Raw genomic sequence first — 18,629 nt, 5'->3', positions numbered from 1 at the left:
ATCTATGCGATGGTAACTGCTAAGATCACAAAGCAAACACGCTGCACCTGTTGAGGGAGCAAACACACCAACGAGGTAACTAACGTGCAGTCTCATCCTCACTCTCTCGAAAATAAATTTGAACTTGAATCTGATCGAGCCTTTACCTCCCTCTTACTACCTAGCGAGTTAGTGATAAGATTAGGAACAGAATATACTAAAGGACCCCACGAAAATGCAATCAGCAAAATCTAGACCACAGCAAGCTCTAAATAACCTAGATTCTTCCACCGAAAATTTTCAAAATGGAAGTAAGCTATAGAATAAAAGAAATCTAAGAGAAATACCAACCCATCACAAGGTATGAGCCCTATTTGGATCCTGACTCAAACTACAAAGCAAAAACTTATGAGACAATAAGGAAAATTTGAAACAGACGGGGTGTTTGGTAATATAATTACTGTCAATTTTTTATAAGTGATAATGACATGATGATTGTATTGTGGGGAAAAAAATGGCCCTTATCTTACAGAGATACATACTGTAATATTCAGGGGTGAAATGAAGTGTATGAACTGCTTTAAGATAATCAAGTAGAGGGGGGCAATAAATGAATGAATATTGGTCTTGAGTTGACCATTATGGAAGTTGGTGATGGGGACATGGTGTTCATTATATTATTCTCTCTACTTTTGCTTTCAATTTCCAAAAAGTTTCTGTAATGTTTGCAGTGAAAGCTGGGGAAATAGGGATCAGATGTGATCCTCAACCTGAAATTTTGACCTGGAATTTAGGAGTGCGTAAAGCGACAGGGACATAAGTTTCTGATCAAGAACAAGGAAGGGGTTTTGAACTAAATTGTTCATTACAGGAAGAAAGGGCTATCTGAGGAGAGTATACCTCTGGCCAGTGAAAATATACAAAGTAGGTATTAAACATGAGCTGAGGGCTTGCATGAAGTTATTTTTCAGACTCATTCCAATTTGATGGTCTACAAACTGCCTCCCGCCCCGTATCTTCTTAAAGACCACCTGACTCAGAGTACTAATTGCAAAAACATGCACAGCACCAGTTTGTGTGTGCGTGCGTAGGTAGTATGCATGCATGTAAAGCAGAAGGGCCTAGGATTCAGCGCACAGGCATGAAAGAAAAATGAGAACAGGCATATAAAACATTTCACCAGAACAGGAATGATCTAAAACCACATTTACGTGGCCCTGCTATGCTTAACTGACTACTGCTGAGAGTCGCGGTGAATTTCTTTTGGTTCCCTGAAAAATAAAAATGGTTTCTCTATCACTAGGTAACAAACCCAAACATCAGGCTTTAAAACACTAATTTAACTCGGTTTCCGGAAACCATGCAAAGAGATCATTAAAGAACTCAATCCTGTGCTACCTGGGCATAATTTTCTTTACTTCAGACGTGCTAATTCAGTCTGTTTAGATCAGAACTTCCATCCCAGTAGGCTTTTTACAAGGGTCAAAATTCGACTCACCAAGAAACTAAAAAAGACCGACCAAAAAAAAATAAAGCTACATTTCTTCCAAGTAGTTAAGATTATTCTGTAAATTTTGTACTAAAGATTTGAATAGACACCATCCAAACTGACTTTTTTATTAAAGATTTTATTTATTTGAGAGAGAGAGAATGAGAGACAGAGAGCATGAGAGGAGGAGGGTCAGAGGGAGAAGCAGACTCCCCGCCAAGCAGGGAGCCCGATGCGGGACCCGATCCCAGGACTCCAGGATCATGACCTGAGCCGAAGGCAGCCGCTTAACCAACTGAGCCACCCAGGCGCCCATGACTTTTTTTTTTCTTAGCGTAAAGGAAGAAATTATCAGGCTCTTCTCCTTTTAATCAAGGAAAGATTAATCAGTGAACGCATTCTTTACTTGGTCCACATCTTCTCCCATCGTGAAGAGCAGCTCCACATTACAACCAAATTTTGACTCTGACATATGCGATTAAGTAATCAATCCTCTTTCTGGAATGTCTAGGTTCAATTTACCTCTCTCCCTGTGATTTACCTTCATCGGTTGTACAGTGAGTCTCTCAGTGTGTACCATTTGCATATTGGATTATCCATTGCTAGCCTAGAATCTCATCCCTAGGCTGAGACAGTCTACCGAGGATTTTCTCACACTTGAGAAATGGGAAAAATCACATTGATGGGCATGTGCATTCTATTTGAAGACAGTTATTACTTTCTCTTCCCCAGGCAGCTGGGACGTTTTGATTTTTCTCATCCCCGCAATGCTAAGAATCATTTCTTGTACTCTACTGATTTCCGGGCCAAGTTCACTGCTAACCAAAATTAAGGAAAAACAGCATTCCAGATGCCTCAGATAATTGTAGCATTTGACTGTTCAACACAGGACATTTGAAGGCATCATCATGTTTTAGGAAGAGCCAACTCAGTCCTATGAATTTGGAAAATTTCAGACGAAGGCTGAACCACTGACCCTCTCCTCACTTTCTAACAACATTTATTGAGTACTTACTAAGAGAATCCTACTTATTGGCAGAGAGAGGAGTAAAATAAGCCAAAAGTGTGCTTTAATCACTGGAACGAGCCCTAACATGGGGTGAAAAGTAAATGAGAAGTGAGGAATTCAGAGAAACTGTTTGATAAAAGAAACTGTCTTCAACATGTTAAGAAGACAACCACAGATTAAGTGAGCTCAAGGGTCGGTGGCAATCCGCTAACAGAAAATGAGTTACTAATTAAAGAAAAGGTTTAACTACAATCTTGATAAACACAACTTTGTTAATAGATCCTTCATCACCTTAGAGTGGGGCCCACAGGACTAAACTACCCACGTATTTTTACTCTTTGAAAATAAAGCTGAGAAGATAAATGACCAGTATGGGCTAAGTTCTAGCTTGCTCATGGAAATTCATCAGGATTGGCATAATTTGCACCTGGCAAGAATGAATATTATCTGAAGTGATTTTTTTTCAAGTGGATCATCAATTACTGGCCTCTTCTGGAAGCACTTTGACTAGTTAATTATAGGTTAACTTCATATTCCTAACATAGTGACTTCTATCACAACCATCATGGGGGAATAGTGAAATCACATGAAGTCATCACAATCATCATGATAATAAGCAAGCAAGAGAGCTCTGCCAAGGCACTTTCAGCAGACTACCATCAACTGATTAGGCCAAGTAAAAAAATCCAAATTTCTATCCATAAAATGTTCCACTTACTCTTCATTAAAGAAGGCACTGTGGCCAACTTATTTACCATTTGTTCCTTGGTACTGGAAATATTCTAAGTGCTAGGAAGAAAGTACATCTCTGCTAAATAAGAATGAATGAATGAATATCTGCCTAACAAGAACTTTGATTCAGGTGGATTTTCTAGTCTGTAAAACAAATATGGACCATACTGGGGATTTAGGTTGCTCTCTGGGAGGGAATACTTAGTATTTTTCTTTAGTGTTAATTTATTTGTTCAGTGAACACAAAGTTCTTATAAAGCTGGAGCTACTCTTCAACCCAGCCACTTGTGTGCTTGGCCCCCCTAAATACACTTGGCTGGCATCTAGGAACTTGGATTTAGGTAGAGTTCTCACCATTCACTCATCAAAATGTTTCAATTGCCTAAAGTGTTTATGCAAACATTATGGTCTATGCTACATACCTTCTGAAAACATGGAATTTGGGTACATGGGAGGCACTGAGTATCTATACAACCATCCCCAGTAAAAACCCTGAACATGAGTCCCTAATGAGTTTCCTTGGTAGGCAGCATCTCACACATGGTGTCACAATTCATTGCTGGAGGAATTAAGTGCTTCCTGTATGAATGCACTGAAATAAGGCTCTTGGAAGCTTAAGCTTGGTTTCCTCTGGACTTTGCTCCATGTGGCTTTTCTTTTTGCTGATTCTGTGTTGTACCCTTTCACTGAAATAAATTACAGCCATGAGTGTGACTATATGCTGAATCATGTGGGTCTTCCTCATGAATCACCAAACCTGGGGTGGTCTTGGGGAACCCCCCAACACAGGGGACGTAGTGAATCTGAAGTCATCATGAAACCAAGGGACGTTGCATAACAGTTGGGAGCTCCTGGGATGGGTCTGAGCTGTAAATCAAGACATGGGCCCACGGGTGGTGTGTAGTCTCCCTTGAGCCCCGATCCTGTTGAATTTGCCAGGTGGAACTAGAGAACGTTCAAGTAGGAATGAACTTAAGACAGTATTATCTAGTCCAGATTTCTCATTTTTTTTCAGATGGGCTAAGGTTGGCCACAGAGCGAGTTAGAAGTAAATTTTAGTACACCAAAATTGTGTCTAAGCCCCCACTAGTTCCTACCAGTACCTCATGTGTTGCTTGGCTGGAGCCTGTCCTTTCTCAGAAGACCTCCTGTTTGCATCAAGATGCGCCACATGGTCGCAGATTTGCACCATGTTGCATTTTCAATTAAATCCGCTAAATGGGGTGTTTTAAAAGGATGATTTCCAAGCTGCCAGGACAATAATGCCACAAACTCCACCAGATTTTATTGGAGTCAAATGACAGTATAAATCATTAGGAAAATGTGTGCCAACTACAGAAACAGCAATGTCTCAAACTCTTCGAGCACTGAACACCATCCAGTTGGCTGAGAACAAATCATGTGGCTTAAAATCATTTTTCACAATTACTATCCTAGCTAGTTCATTGTTTTTGGCAGATCTGCCCCACATGCATAGCCGAACTCAGCTAATTTTCACTCTGCTGATCGACAAATATAATTTTTTCCCCCTCAGAAAAACCACCCAGAGAGCTTTCATGAAATCTTGAGGTAGTACATCAAAAAGTGAGCCCATTTATTAGAGCCTGGCTTGAAAAATGCATATTAAATAGGCCACCCTATATTCATCACAGAAAATTCTACTGTGCTAAGATGACGAGTTCAGAACATCAGTCATACTACTAGAGTATAAGAGTCAAAGAGCAAGATTTCACAAGCCCTTCTTTACTTTTCTCTTTTGAACTGAGCTTGCCTTCCATAAGGCAGAAGTAAAAAAAAAAAAAAAAATTATTTACTATGAGCTTGTCTAAAATTATTAGTTCTCCTTTTCTTTTCAAATTATTAGTTCCATAAGTTAGACAAGAGATATCGTATGATGCTACATCAATTTCTTTACACAATAAAATATTTACATGACTAAAATGAACAAAAGACCTTTTCTATCAAACTTAATTTTTCACCCAAGTTTCATTTCCAGGTGGTCTTCTGGGGACTGTTCGTCAAGAGCCCAAGTGTCGAATTCTATCCACGAATGGGTGTTTTAGGATGATTTCAAATAATGTTAATCTGCTGCAAATTGAATACCCTTCCCACAAAGAGAAGCATCTGCCAACAAAGGGCATCTCCCCCATGTACTTCAAGTTGAGCATCCGCGCTAACCCTGTAGAGGATGAAGGGATGTTATTAGGATTGAGCTCACAAGGGACTTCAACAGTTTCAGGTTCTATTCCTTAGTTTGGGAATGAGTGGATAGGCACTTGTGGTATTCTTTACAATTTCTCTATATCTGAAATATTTTACAATAACTTAAAAAATATTTAACCCCCTGGATTTGTTTGACTGGAATTTCCAGACTCTTGGGGAGGCACCTTACTTAGTCTTGCTGTCTCTAGACTCCCGCTGAATTTTCTTTAGTAGGATCAAAATGATCTATTATACCAGCTGGGTACATTAAAACCATTTCTGGGATGCCTGGGTGGCTCAGTGGGTCCAGTGTCTGCCTTTGGCTCAGTTCATGATCCTGGGGTCCTGGGATCGAGTCCCACATCGGGCTCCTTGCTCAGCAGGGAGCCTGCTTCTCCCTCTCCCTCTGCCGCTCCCCCTGCTTGCACTCTCTCTCTTTCTCTCTCTCTGACAAATAAATAAAATCATAAGTACATAATAAATTAATTAAAAAAAAAAAACAAACATTTCTATTACACTGAGTTCCCAAAGACTTGGCCAAATCTTCACGACCTTTCCTGTCAGATGATCTTTGTCTGGGGAGCATCTTTGAAAGAATATATAAGCCAAGAGTATTTTCAATCAGTGCAAGCAAAGTAAAACTATCTTCTTGTATTAAAGCTGCCAGCTTCCCAAATAGAGAATGCTGAAGGAAAAAGGTAGAAGATCAAGAAAAACAAGTTAAATTGACCAAGTGTGCTTTAAACTGTCCCTTAAGTTTGAAAAGCCCTCCTTACACCAGCTGATGACGGGAAGACAGAAGCCAGCTGTGTTCATATAACACTCATGTTTGAGGTAGGGTAGAGCAAAGAGGTCTCAAAGGGGCCCCGGGACCCTAACATCAGCATAGATTGGGAACCTGTTAGAAATGCAGATTCCCAGATATGGGCTGGGGGTGTGTGGGAGAGGTGGGCAGCAATCCCTCCAGATGATTCTGACCCCTGCCAGTGTGCGAACCATGGATGTCAAGGTTGGAAGTCCAGCCTCTGGGGTCAGAGTCACCGGGTTTTGAATACCAGGGCTTGTCCCTGGTAAATAGGGTGGGACTTGGGACAACTTTCTTAATTTGTCTCTTCTTTAATTTCCTCAGCTGTAAAACGAGGACAGTGCTAGTCCCTAGCTCACTGGAACACTGGCGGGAAGACGATACATGTAAGGTTTGGCAACATGCTTAACACATACTAAGCACTCAATAAATGTGAGCGATTATTTTCTCTACTATGGAGCTCATCAGATTTGCTTTTCGTTCAGTTTACTCAACTACTGATTTGATTAGCATTTATTGAGCATTTACTCCATACCAGACACAGGGCACTGAGTCACACAGCATTCAGTCCTGAGTTAGTGCCGATGAAATCCCACCACCAGTGCCATACTCCCAAAAACATCAAGAATCTCTGATGGGGGGACCCCAAGCTTGGATAGGTTTTAAAAAGCTACTCAAGAGCTTTAGTTTCTTCCAACGGAAGCAGCAGACCTGCAAGCAAGAATTACAAAGCCCAAGAAGCAGAGGCTGGATGTATGTACATGACCCCAGAGAAAGTTCTGGAAGGAGTCCTTTGCCCAACATGCTTTTGTTTGTGCTTACATATTCCTCCCCTGCTTTACTGATCTTCTTAGGAAGCACAAATCATGTTTTCGTCAATCCTCAGTGCCTGCCCCCTTTGCCAGACAAAGAATTCCTACAGAAGGAAGTCTGTCAATGCAAGAAGAATGAGTGCTTTTTTAGGATTGGGCCCTCCTGACTCCAGGAAGCCTGAGCACAGTGTTTCAGGACAGAGGAGTAATTTTATGGCCACCGTCTCCTCCCTAACCAACTCCTGTAGATGCAGATGTACATTTCCCTGGATAAATGGCCCAAGCCCCAAGGCCAGACATAATGGTTTCACACACCAGTTTCCAAGGGGAGGAGCAAGAGGGGCAAAGCTTTTAAGTTAATTAAAAGAGACACTCAGGCACACTTCATGCCATTCTTTAATCTCCACTCTCCTGTGATAAATACAGAATGACAGGCCCGGGCCCAGGCTAATGAGTTGAAGGCAGGACCCTATGGAGACTCGCCAAGCAGCCCTCAGAAACATGGCAGCAGGGCCCGGGGCTCAGAGAAAGGAAGAAGAAAATCAGCACCTTGCCCCAGCTGGGCCACTGATGTGCCACCAGAATGCTCTGAAGCGTTCCCACTGGACATATGATCCCCCTCTTCCTTGACCAGCGACGGTTTAAACAACAGACAGAAGGAAACAGCATGTATTGCAGTAAAAGGTCAGAGAGAAATAACAGTTAAGATTTACTGACGGTTTTCCAGTGTCAGAAAAGGCACTGTGCTAAAGCCTGTTCAGGTAGTACTTCATTTAATTGTGGTGACCAGCTTCTCAAACATTCCTCATGCCTCCTAGCATGCACACCCTCTCCATACAGTACCCTCACATGCTGAATCCGAGCTGGCACATGTGACTGATAGAAAATTCCAGAAGAAACGGTCTGTGACTTCTGAGCTTAGATGATAAAAGGCATCACCACTTCTAACATGAGCTCTTGGATCACTTGCCCTGGGGGAAGCCAGCACCATCTCAAGAGAACATTCAGGATGCCCTGTGGTGAGGCCAGTAACTAGGCCACTTGTAAGTGAATCCTCCAGCTGCAGCCAAGCCTTTGAGTCATCCAGCTTAAGCCCCAGACACCACAGAAAGAGAAGCCATCCTTGCTGGGCCCTGTCTGAATGGCCTAACCCACAGAACCCATGAAGTAATGGTTTTAAAAACTAAGTTCTGTGATTTGTTACACAGCAATAGCTAACAGATACATAAGAACCAGATACAATTAGTTTGCAGTTGAGGCGAGTTACAGTGATCCACTCATGGGCACAGTAAGTGAAGCAATGGGGATCTGCATCCAGGTTGGCGGATTTGAAGTTCTAGCTCTCATCCTGTCCTCTTACTCCTGACAGATAAACTTGAGGTGTGTAACCGATTTCCCATCCCTTTGGTTAAGGGAAAATCAACTACTTAATAGGAAACTCTGAAACACTTTAGTTGTTCCAAGAGACCTTGTTCATCCACCACGGCACCCACACCATTCTGCCTTGAATTTTAGCCATTTCTCCATGGGAAGAAGTTCCTGGAAGGTTGGAATAGAAGGTCTTTTTCTGATAGTGCTTGTAAATAGCAGAAGGGTGGGGACAGGATGCCAGGTCAGTCCCACAGACACCATCAACCCGCCTAAAGGTTTGGCAGTTCTGCTCTACCACTTTCAGGCTGGGTGATTTTAGGCAAGTTGTCTAAATTTCAGGAGCTACCGATTCCTCGCTCTGAAAACAACCAATATTCATATACACACTTTTGTTCACACTACATTACAAACATACTCAAAGTATTGAGCACATTTGCCTGGCACACAGGAAGTCCTCCGTAAAAATGTGACCTATTTGAGTTATCAAAAACACCCAACATTTTAAATGCTCAAGCAAAAGCTCTTCCCTCAACCTTTTCTCATACTGAAAGGAAATTTCCAAAGAAACAGCAGTGGTTCTTGGGGGTAGAGATCTTGCTCTACAGGCTGGCCAGCACGCTAACGTCATGGCCATGGTGCCTACCAGATCCCAGGCTGCCCTTCTGGAGTGAGGAGAGGGTCAGGGAAAGCTGCCCTACATGTCTACCATCCAGTGGGACAGGTGCAAACAGCAGTCTGGCTCTTTCTTCCAAGAAGAAATGTAAGGCAAGGAGGAACACAGGTGGAGAGGGACTTCGCTTGCATCCTATCTCTTAATCCCATTACACACTCTTACCATTTTGTCAGCCTGGACGAAGCTCCTTGGGTCCTGCCAACACTCATTCTAATGCCTTCCCATGAGGTACACCCTTCCTTGGTCTTAGAGCTAAGGAGCTGTCAGGTGTCTTACTGTCCCCTCAGGTGTTTTCTACTCAAAGGCTATTTAGAGTCCCACCTCCCCTTGAACTTAGCTTTATAGCGCGCGCTCTCTCTCTCTCTTTTTGTTATGCCTTAAAGAGTTTTCTATGTAAAATTCTCTCTGGGTCCAAAATGTTTCCACAACCTTCCACTTCTGGGTAAGGCTGAGAAAAGGGAAACTGGGGGAGAAGCCAGCCACTTTCACCCATCTCAAAATAAGCACAAATTTCTGGCATTGTGAGGTGCTAGGTCAGCTTCTCCGGGGGATAGAAGAGACCCCATGCCTCGCCCATGTAACAGGAGTATGATTAAAATATTGACAGATAGAAACAAAGAGCCAAGGGAAGGATGCCATGTGTAGCAGAGACACAGGGCCATGGACAGGAGAGGAAGGAAAGAGCTGATAGGGGAGGACAAGGGAGACTTGCAGCAGTGGGCCTCAGGCATGGGTCCTGAAGAATGGGCGAGTACCCCCTAAGGGGGGTGGGGAAGGGCAGGAAGAGCCCCTCCCCCACCCCAGGCGGAAGGAATGAAAGGGAAAGCTTAAGACAGGTTTACACAATGCTATGGATTTGCAGGGAAGCAGAGAAAGGGCTGCAAAAAATAAAATAGATTAGTGGAAAAACCCCTGGCAATAATGAGCAATAAAGGCTTCCAAAAAAGATAAAAGTATCTTTGCAGATTACAGAGCAAACTGGAGACATGGGGATTTCATGAAGAAGAATAAGTAACATAGTTCTCCAGGATCCTAAAACCCTCAGACTAGAGAAACAGATTTGCAAAGGAGGCAATGTCAAGCGGACAGGTGGAAAGCTCTTCCCCACACTTAAATCCCCTCACTGCAAGTTTTTGCTTGAACCACTGAACACTCACTGTCCAATTACTTTTGTCCTTAGTTTAAAAATTATTTTCCCTAGTTTTTTAAAACGATTACCTCAGGTGAGCAGGCACATATTAGATGACGAAAGTCAGGAATCTGTTACTTACCGGCAGGCTCACTGTAGTAATTTCCAAGAGCCAGTATCCACTACCCAGACTGGTTTCAAGGCGGAGGAAATGGGTATCAAGAGGAACAGGATTATTGATAGGTCTAAGGGTGTCTGTCTGCGCCTCAGTGTATTTTTCTATCCTCTGGCTCAGATTTAGAAAGCCACACAGAGTAAGCCCTCAAACAGAAATTCTCTAAGTCCCAAATCCCTTTTCTTTTTCCTTAGAACCAAAGAACTAAGTTCCAAAAAGAATCAGAAAATAGCACAGGCCATCAGGCATGGTGGGTCCCTGCTCACTGCTTCTGTGTCCTCCCAGGCCCCAAAGACGTCTCCTGCACAACACCGCCCCAGGCCAGGCCTCCTCACCATATACCACATGCTTGGCCACTTGGGATCGTTGAAGTAAGTTGGCTGGGCACGACTGAAGTCATAATCCCTCTTTGTCCGTTTTTTTACCACTTGCTGTTGGATCCACTCCACCTGCCAAGAAGAAGGACATTTGGTGAGTGTTCAAGTTCCACCAAGGTTAGCACAACATAGATGACGGTCAGAGGCAGGTCCTGTCCTGAGCCAATGTTGTTCAAGTCACAGACTTCGAGCCGGCAACTCGACGCTGAGTCAGGGGCTCCGAGTCTCTGGAAACATAGTTCTCCCTTATTTTTTTTTTTTTTTTAAGATTTTATTTATTTATTTTGACAGAGAGAGACACAGCGAGAGAGGGAACACAAGCAGGGGGAGTGGGAGAGGGAGAAGCAGGCCTCCTGCGGAGCAGGGAGCCCGATGTGGGGCTCGATCCCAGGACCCCGAGATCATGACCTGAGCTGAAGGCAGACGCTTAACGACTGAGCCACCCAGGCGCCCCTCCCTTATTTTTTTTTATTTTTTATTTTTTTTTTTTAAAGATTTTTATTTATTTGTCAGAGAGAGAGAGCACAAGCAGGGGGAGCAGCAGAGGGAGAGGGAGAAGCAGGCTCCTCACTGAGCAAGGAGCCTGATGTGGGACTCGATCCCAGGACCCTGGGATCATGACCTGAGCCGAAGGCAGACGCTTAACGACTGAGCCACCCAGGCGCCCCTCCCTTATTTTCAATGCAGGTCAGCATTCTAGTCTTTAATGGACAGGTCATCCCCATCTCTCAACAACATGCTAACTTTTTAGCTTCTTTGGAACGCCTATTTTACTCACAATTTTTTGCAAACTGATCGTGTTCATTTTTATACTCATTTTTTTCGCCCTTACCTTCTATCAAGGGTCAGTATACTTTTTCTATAAAGGTCCAGGTCATAAATATTTTAAGCTTTGCAGGTCATAGGATCTCTGCTGCAACTCCTCCTCCTGATGTCATCCACCACAGACGTACATAAATGACTGGGTGGGACTGTGTCCCAGTAAAACTTCATGTAGAGAAACAAGCAGCAGCCTGGATGTGGCCCACAGGCCACAGTTTATGACCCTTGCCTTATACTACACATCACATTTTTTTTTTTTTTTTTTTTTTTTTAATGCTCTGGGCTTACACAGCAAATTTTAAAATTATCCTGGGATCAAATGCTCTAGGATCACATTTTTTTTTTTTTTTTTAAGAGATGGCTTTCTACAATTTTAAGATTTTATTTATTGTCAGGAGAGAGAGAGAGCACAAGCAGGGGGAGCAGCAGGGGCAGAGGGAGAGGGAGAAGCAGGCTCCTAGCTGAGCAGGGAGCCTGACACAGGGCTCGATCCCAGGACCCTGGGATCATGACCTGAGCTGAAGGCAGACGCTTAACCGACTGAGCCACCCAGCTGCCCCAAACATGTTCTATGTTGACCAGTGCATCTGAAATGCAGTATCAGCCCTGGTGGCATTCTGTAATTTGTTCCTAAGTTCTCCTGTGTTCGATCTCTCCTGCTAGGTCAGCCTCAATACTCTAAAATGTTCTGTTCTACCATTTATCCCTACTCTCCACAAAGGGATTAAAAATTGAGGGAAATCTCTAGGGGAAGTCCACTAGAGATTCCATATCCATCCATTCAGTAAAAATCTCCAAACCACTTCTGCCTACTTGATTAAAGATCGCTAGAGGGGAAGGGCTACCCAGGTACTGATTAATGAGCTAAAAATGCACTGCTATACACAAGGTACTAAGGCCAAAAGCCAAACCAATAAATTTCTCTGATTCTCATATCGGGAAATATATTCAACGAGACTATTGGTATGCAAGATGAATTTGAAGAGTGAATTCCCTAGTTATAGCACTAACAAGGCAAATGGAATTTCACAGCCTCCTAAATAAATATAAACTCCATTTATGATTAGGATCACAGATAAGCATCATCTATGTGCCTTCTGTGACAGGTAATTTAGGCAAAATTATCAGTATGGCAAAAAAGCCAATAAATGAAAAATAATATTCTAGAATGAAAGGTGTTTCTGCTCCTGTTTTAATGAATGTGAACTAAGTGACTCTCTGGCCCTGAATCATTCTCCACCCCACCACCCCCAACACACGTACCTGTGCACATGGGGGAAAAGGGTTTGTGTATCTTTCTATGATCTACTGGACAACGGTTGTCAGGGAAGCTAAAAAGGATCTTGTTTTTTTTCTTTGCTCTTTAGAAATCACATCGGAAACTAATGTGGCATTAACAATGCGTGTACACTTTAAGGAAGAGGGTAATTTTTAAGTGATTGGGTTTCTAAAAATACAGGGGAAAAATCAATTTCCTTCTCAATCAAAGTAGAGCAGTAAGCATGGGCCTGCATGTGCTTTTCCTATTTCCAGGAAACATTTTAATCTCTTCATTTCAAATAATCTTGCTAAGGAAGGAGTTTCATTCGCCCACTTGTTCATTCAATGAGCATTAAGTGTCTATTCTGCACCAGACACTGTGCTGGGAATATAAAGATGAGCAAAAATAGTCTTTGGCTTTGAAGGACTTACATTTTACCAAGAAAGAATTAGCAAGTATTCCACAATTCTCCACTTCATAAAAATGTAGTTATCACCATGAACGACACCTATCACTCTATTAGAGCATTTGTGAAAATTTTGACTATGCAGATTATCTACGTGCAATCCTTACATTGCTGTGTGAGGCGTATCCCAGTTAAGTGTCTATTTAACTCATACATGTTTGCACGGTTGGTAAAAGAAGGCTGCAGATCAGTTTAGATGGAACTCTTTCCAAACTAATCTTATATTGGCAGTGACTTTTCCTAACAGAGCCTCCATCAATTCTAAATTGCCACCTATATGTGTACGTAAACCAGAAAGTGTCAAACCCCCCAGTGTTGTCTCAAACATACTGCTGGAAAGCAGAGCAAGTCTACACTGGGGTGGGGGTGCATTGTTGTGTATCACTGTTTCCACGACAACACCGTAAGTCTGCTCTTCCCCTAAGCACACACGTCCACACAGACAGACAAATGTGGGATAAGTATGTGAGAAAACCAAGTGACAGCCATTTTCCTAGATGAACTGCAGGTACAAAAATAGAACAAAATATCTTATGGAACAGCATCCCTTCTTTAATTTTACCAAACAAAAGTGCTTAGTTACAGGCTTGGTGGCTGGAAGGTGGGACTGCAAGTTGGCATCTAGATTTGACTACAAGTCACTCTGTCTGATCACAGGGCTGAAATAGTCAAGAAAAGTACAGTGGGTTGGTTTTTGTTTCTTGTTTGTTTTTTTTTTTAGTGTCAGATATCATGTATTTTGTCTTGGTCCTTTATGAGTATAAGTATATAGCCCTACATTTTTTGGAAAGTGGGAAAAGCACCTCTTGGATCGGAAGATTTCTAGGACTGGAAAGACCAGATTTATATTTTTAAGCCATTATCCATATGTCTATCCTTGAGCCCTTTAAGAAAAAGCTCAGAGGTAATGCATTACACAGATTTCCCGTTTTGCCAAGAAGCCCCAATGCATAGAAAAGATGCTTAGAAATTCATTTTCATAAAACTAGGGCCAGCCCAGGAAAAAAGGAAAACTGTGTGCTTTCCCTCACTGGTTTAACTTCTGAAGGTTCTATTTCTTATATATTAAGGAACTACAGTGAATCCAGACTATAAAAACCACAGGAACTTTGAAGTCTTCGGTGTATCCTCCATTAATTTCAACTTATGTGTGCTCCATGGTTTTAAGGACACTCCAATACAGCTCCCCTCCCTATTGGGTCCAAGCTAACAGTGGGCATTTGCCTCACCAGAATCTTTGTCGAAAGATGTTCTCTTTCATTAGATTTCACATGTCAAGCAAAGCACATTAAATGATCATTCTGGGAAACCTACCTCCCCCAACCATCTCAGTTGAACTCCTATCCCATTATTTTGCAATTTAACAACTTTCTGAAATAGGATAAAAAAGTTATATGAATACATATTATGGAAGTTATTATATAAATATACTTGGAAAACAAATTATGATAGCACAAAGAAAACAAATACTGCATGGCATCACTTATATGTGGACTCTTTTAAAAATAAAACAAAACAAAACAAAAAGCCAGACTTGTAAAAACAGTAGAAAAGTGGTTGCCAGAGCTTGAGAGGTGGGAGAAACAGAGGCAGGTTGGTAAAAGGGTACAAACATTCAACCGGAAGATGAGTAATGTCTCAGGATCTAATGTATGACTGAAGATCGAATGTAATGGTGATGATAGTTGATAACACTGTATCATATAATTGAAATCTGCTAAGAAAGTAGAACCTAAATGTTCTCACCAAAAAAAAATTCATATATTATATACACATAGACATATATGTATATATATAAATATATATATAAATATATACACACACACACATATGGTGATGAATGTCAATTAACTAGACAGAGGAAATCCTTAATTTTATATATATATATATATAAAATCATATATATAATCACTACAATGTACACTTTAAATATCCTACAATTTTCTATGTTGATTATGCCTCAATAAAGCTGAAATTTAAAAAAAAAATTAAAGGTCTCACTTTAAAAATGTGTCTCACAGTAGGGAAGAATTAGCCCTTTAGATATTAAAATATATTAAAACTAATGATAAAAACATATACTGGTAGCAAATGTCAACAGATTTTAATGGAATGGAAAGTCAAGAAATTGACCCCAAATATATGAAAATATAGTATATGATAAGGGTGCTATCCTAAATCATGTGGGGAAAAACAGATTACTTCATAAGTGATGTTGAAACAACAGCCAACTGGGGAAAAAAATAAAATTGAAATCATGCTAACATCTTACCTCAGGACTAATTCCAAATGAATGATATTTAAATGTAAAAGCAAACAAATAAAACCATGAAAGTACCCTGAGAAATATGGGAGGTTTAAAAAAATAATCTTAGAGTGCAAGATGTTTGTCCAAGTATAATGTAAATCAAAAAAGTGATTTAGAAAAAGTGATACATTTAACAACGTAAAAAAATAAATAAGGTATGGCAAAAAAGAAACTTCAAAAGCAAGGCAGACGACAAACAAATGTTTCCAGCTCCTACTACAGACAAAAGGTGATTTCCCTAATATATGAAGAGTCTCCACAATCAATAAGAGAAAAATGCAGTAGGAACAGAGGCAAAGGACAGGAATACAATAATCTCTGAAAAGACAAACAGGGAAAGATTCCAGCCCCTACTACAGACAAAAGGCTATTTCTGTCATATATAAAGAGTTTCTGCAATCAGGAAGACAAAAATTCAGTAGGAAAACAAGCAAAGGATAGGAGTATAGTAAGCTCGGAAAAGATAAAGTTTCTTAAACATATAAAAATATGCCTAACTTCATGCAGATGAAGACAAAAGTAAATGAAAGCCACACCAAGATAATCACTTTTTCACCTTCAGATATAAACAATATAAAGAGATAACATCCTATTAGTGAGGGCATGATATGACAATCATTCTCGCATAATGATGATGGGAATGTAAATCTGTCCAGCTCTGTGGACCGTAATTGGACAATATCTTAAAAAATTCTACAAAAAGTCATTCTACTTTTAGGAATTTATCCTACCTATTTATTTACACACGTAACTATGCAAGGCTATTTACTAAAGCACTGTTAGTAATAACTGCAAGTTGTAAACAACCTGAATGTATACTGATAGGGATTAATAATGACAAAGCAATACAATGGAGTACAACACAACCATAAAAGGGAATGTAACTGACTAAATTATGTACAGAGAACCGTCTCTATGATACAACTTAAAATAAAATGAAAAATAAGACACAGTCTATAAAGAACACTATGATCTCTACATTTCTCTGGTGATTACACACAAGACCCCTTGATACATAGGAGGGAAACCTTTACTACATGCCCTTTAATACTTTGTTACCTTTGAACTACATGAATATGTTACCTATACAAACAATTTAAAATATCTTTTAAGTTAATATGTTCCATTGGGGGCAACCCTCTCGGATCCCCTCCCTCTTCAGGAGCTTTGTATTATCACTCAATAAACTTTGCTTTGCTGCCCACCCCCGCCCCCCCAAAAAAAAGTTCTATTGGTTGATTACTATCACATAGTCCAATGATCTGAAATGTGACCGAATGTGTGAATTACAACATGTTTTTTTGAAGAAATGAGAAAAATAGTATATAAAAAACATCTTAGATGGCTTTGTATAATGTTTTAATACGGTGAGTATTGAGAAAATGTGGATAACAAAAAGAAGTGGTTAGAATTTGGGGAAATTGGTTTATACTGTTAGCTTTCCCACCAGCCACCTGTGTGACCTTGCAAAATCTTCGTGGGCTCTTTTATCTGTAAAATGAGAGAAGACAGACAAAATATGCCCTCTAGTCTCCTTCTAGCTTTGAAATTTTATCTATATATTCTATTCTCTGATTTGACTGGGAACAAAACGTTTGTGCTAGAAGCAATAGAGGTACATAGGTGCTCCAGCTGATAAATGATCTTAAGTCATTTCATGAAGATGTGAGATTAATATTTAGAAAGGAGTGTAGTAAATTATAGTATTCCTTTCATGAGCTGATGAAGCAGTTGCCAGGAAATAAAATATGTAGGATTCCATAGTTTGTATCCTTTTTTGAGTACCATTGACAAAATGGCAGGGGGTTGGGGGGAAAGAGCAGATACAGATTTCTCCCCTCCTTTTTCTTCTCTGACTTTGAGAACAAAATACACAGAGCTGCCTTGATTAAAATATATATACATATATCAGTTAAGTGCATGATGGCTGTGTACTTGTCAATGAAGACAATTTAGTACTGACAAGTCACTCCCAAACCCTAAAATCTGAAGCTAACATATTCCAAAGTTTTCTAAAACTCTGATCCAGAAAATAGAGTTAACCAGGGAAAGAATCAAAGAATCCAGTAAAAGTATGTGTTTAGATCGAGGGTATTGCGGTCTTTAAACCTTACCCCAGTTAGTAACTAACTGGTAATGAGCAAGTTACTCAATATTGACATTGGTATTTCATTCGAGCCATGCTTTAAAAAGGAAAAAAAAAAAAAATTGGAGTCTGCTTATTTCAGATAGCTACTTGGGAACAAAATAAGCATTACTGTTTATTTGATGGAGGATTTTACTTGATGTGCTTGAGGTAGGCACTTTGAATCCTATTTAATGACTGCAAACATCAGAGGCTTATATTAGAGAACCATCTAGCCAGGAATATGAGGAATCACACCATTTTTGGAAGGTCATTGAGAAGAAAGTTGTGAAATAAATACTGCGTGTGCAATCAGAACAGTGTAATCGAAGACAATACAGGCCCAAGTGAAAAACTTTAACTGCTGTTAACATTTTCGAATTAGTTGGCTTTCTCCAACAGAACCAAACTTTTAGAAGTGGGTCATCAATTTCACCACCCTCTTTGTTCAGTGGAAAACTCATACCATTATTGGTCTAACCGCATTCCTTCCTTTCAGGGAATTCCAGTCCTATTTCGCCCCTTAAATGATTCCACTAGCATGTGCATGCTTTTAAACATCTAATTTCCATAACGTGTTCCGAGTTTTTTTTCTCCTCACTTCTGATAAGATGACATGTGAAAGGAAAATATAAATGTTGCATACAATTAAAGCAGTAAAATTTACTCCCACCCTCAAGGCACTTTGTCTATTTACTCCAAAAATGTTATATAAAGTATCTACTATGCAGTGGGCACTGTTCTGGATGCTATAGGATGGCACTGAACAAAATAACCAATTTCCCACCTTCAGGCAGTTTCCATTCTAATGAAAGGTAGACCACAAGCATGTAAATAAATAAGAGATTATGTAGGGTGCCTGGGTGGCTCAGTTGGTTAAGCGACTGCCTTCGG

At 40.6% G+C, this 18,629-nt stretch overlaps 1 protein-coding gene across 3 annotated transcripts in view; it reads right to left on the bottom strand.

The window, feature by feature from the left end:
- Nucleotides 1-18,629, bottom strand: part of PCSK5 (proprotein convertase subtilisin/kexin type 5) — a 463,530-nt gene that overhangs the window by 366,620 nt on the left and 78,281 nt on the right. For all 3 annotated transcript variants that reach the window (XM_044920816.1, XM_021689363.1, XM_021689364.2), the window contains exon 3: nucleotides 10,712-10,825. In XM_044920816.1, the coding sequence (XP_044776751.1) occupies nucleotides 10,712-10,825 (114 nt within the window). The remainder of the gene's footprint in view (nucleotides 1-10,711; nucleotides 10,826-18,629) is intronic.

This window comes from Neomonachus schauinslandi, chromosome 13 (genome assembly GCF_002201575.2).
Source record: "Neomonachus schauinslandi chromosome 13, ASM220157v2, whole genome shotgun sequence".
NCBI classification, from domain to species: domain Eukaryota; kingdom Metazoa; phylum Chordata; class Mammalia; order Carnivora; family Phocidae; genus Neomonachus; species Neomonachus schauinslandi.
Note: the sequence above shows the minus strand (reverse complement) of the source record. Positions and strands in the feature narration are given on the sequence as shown.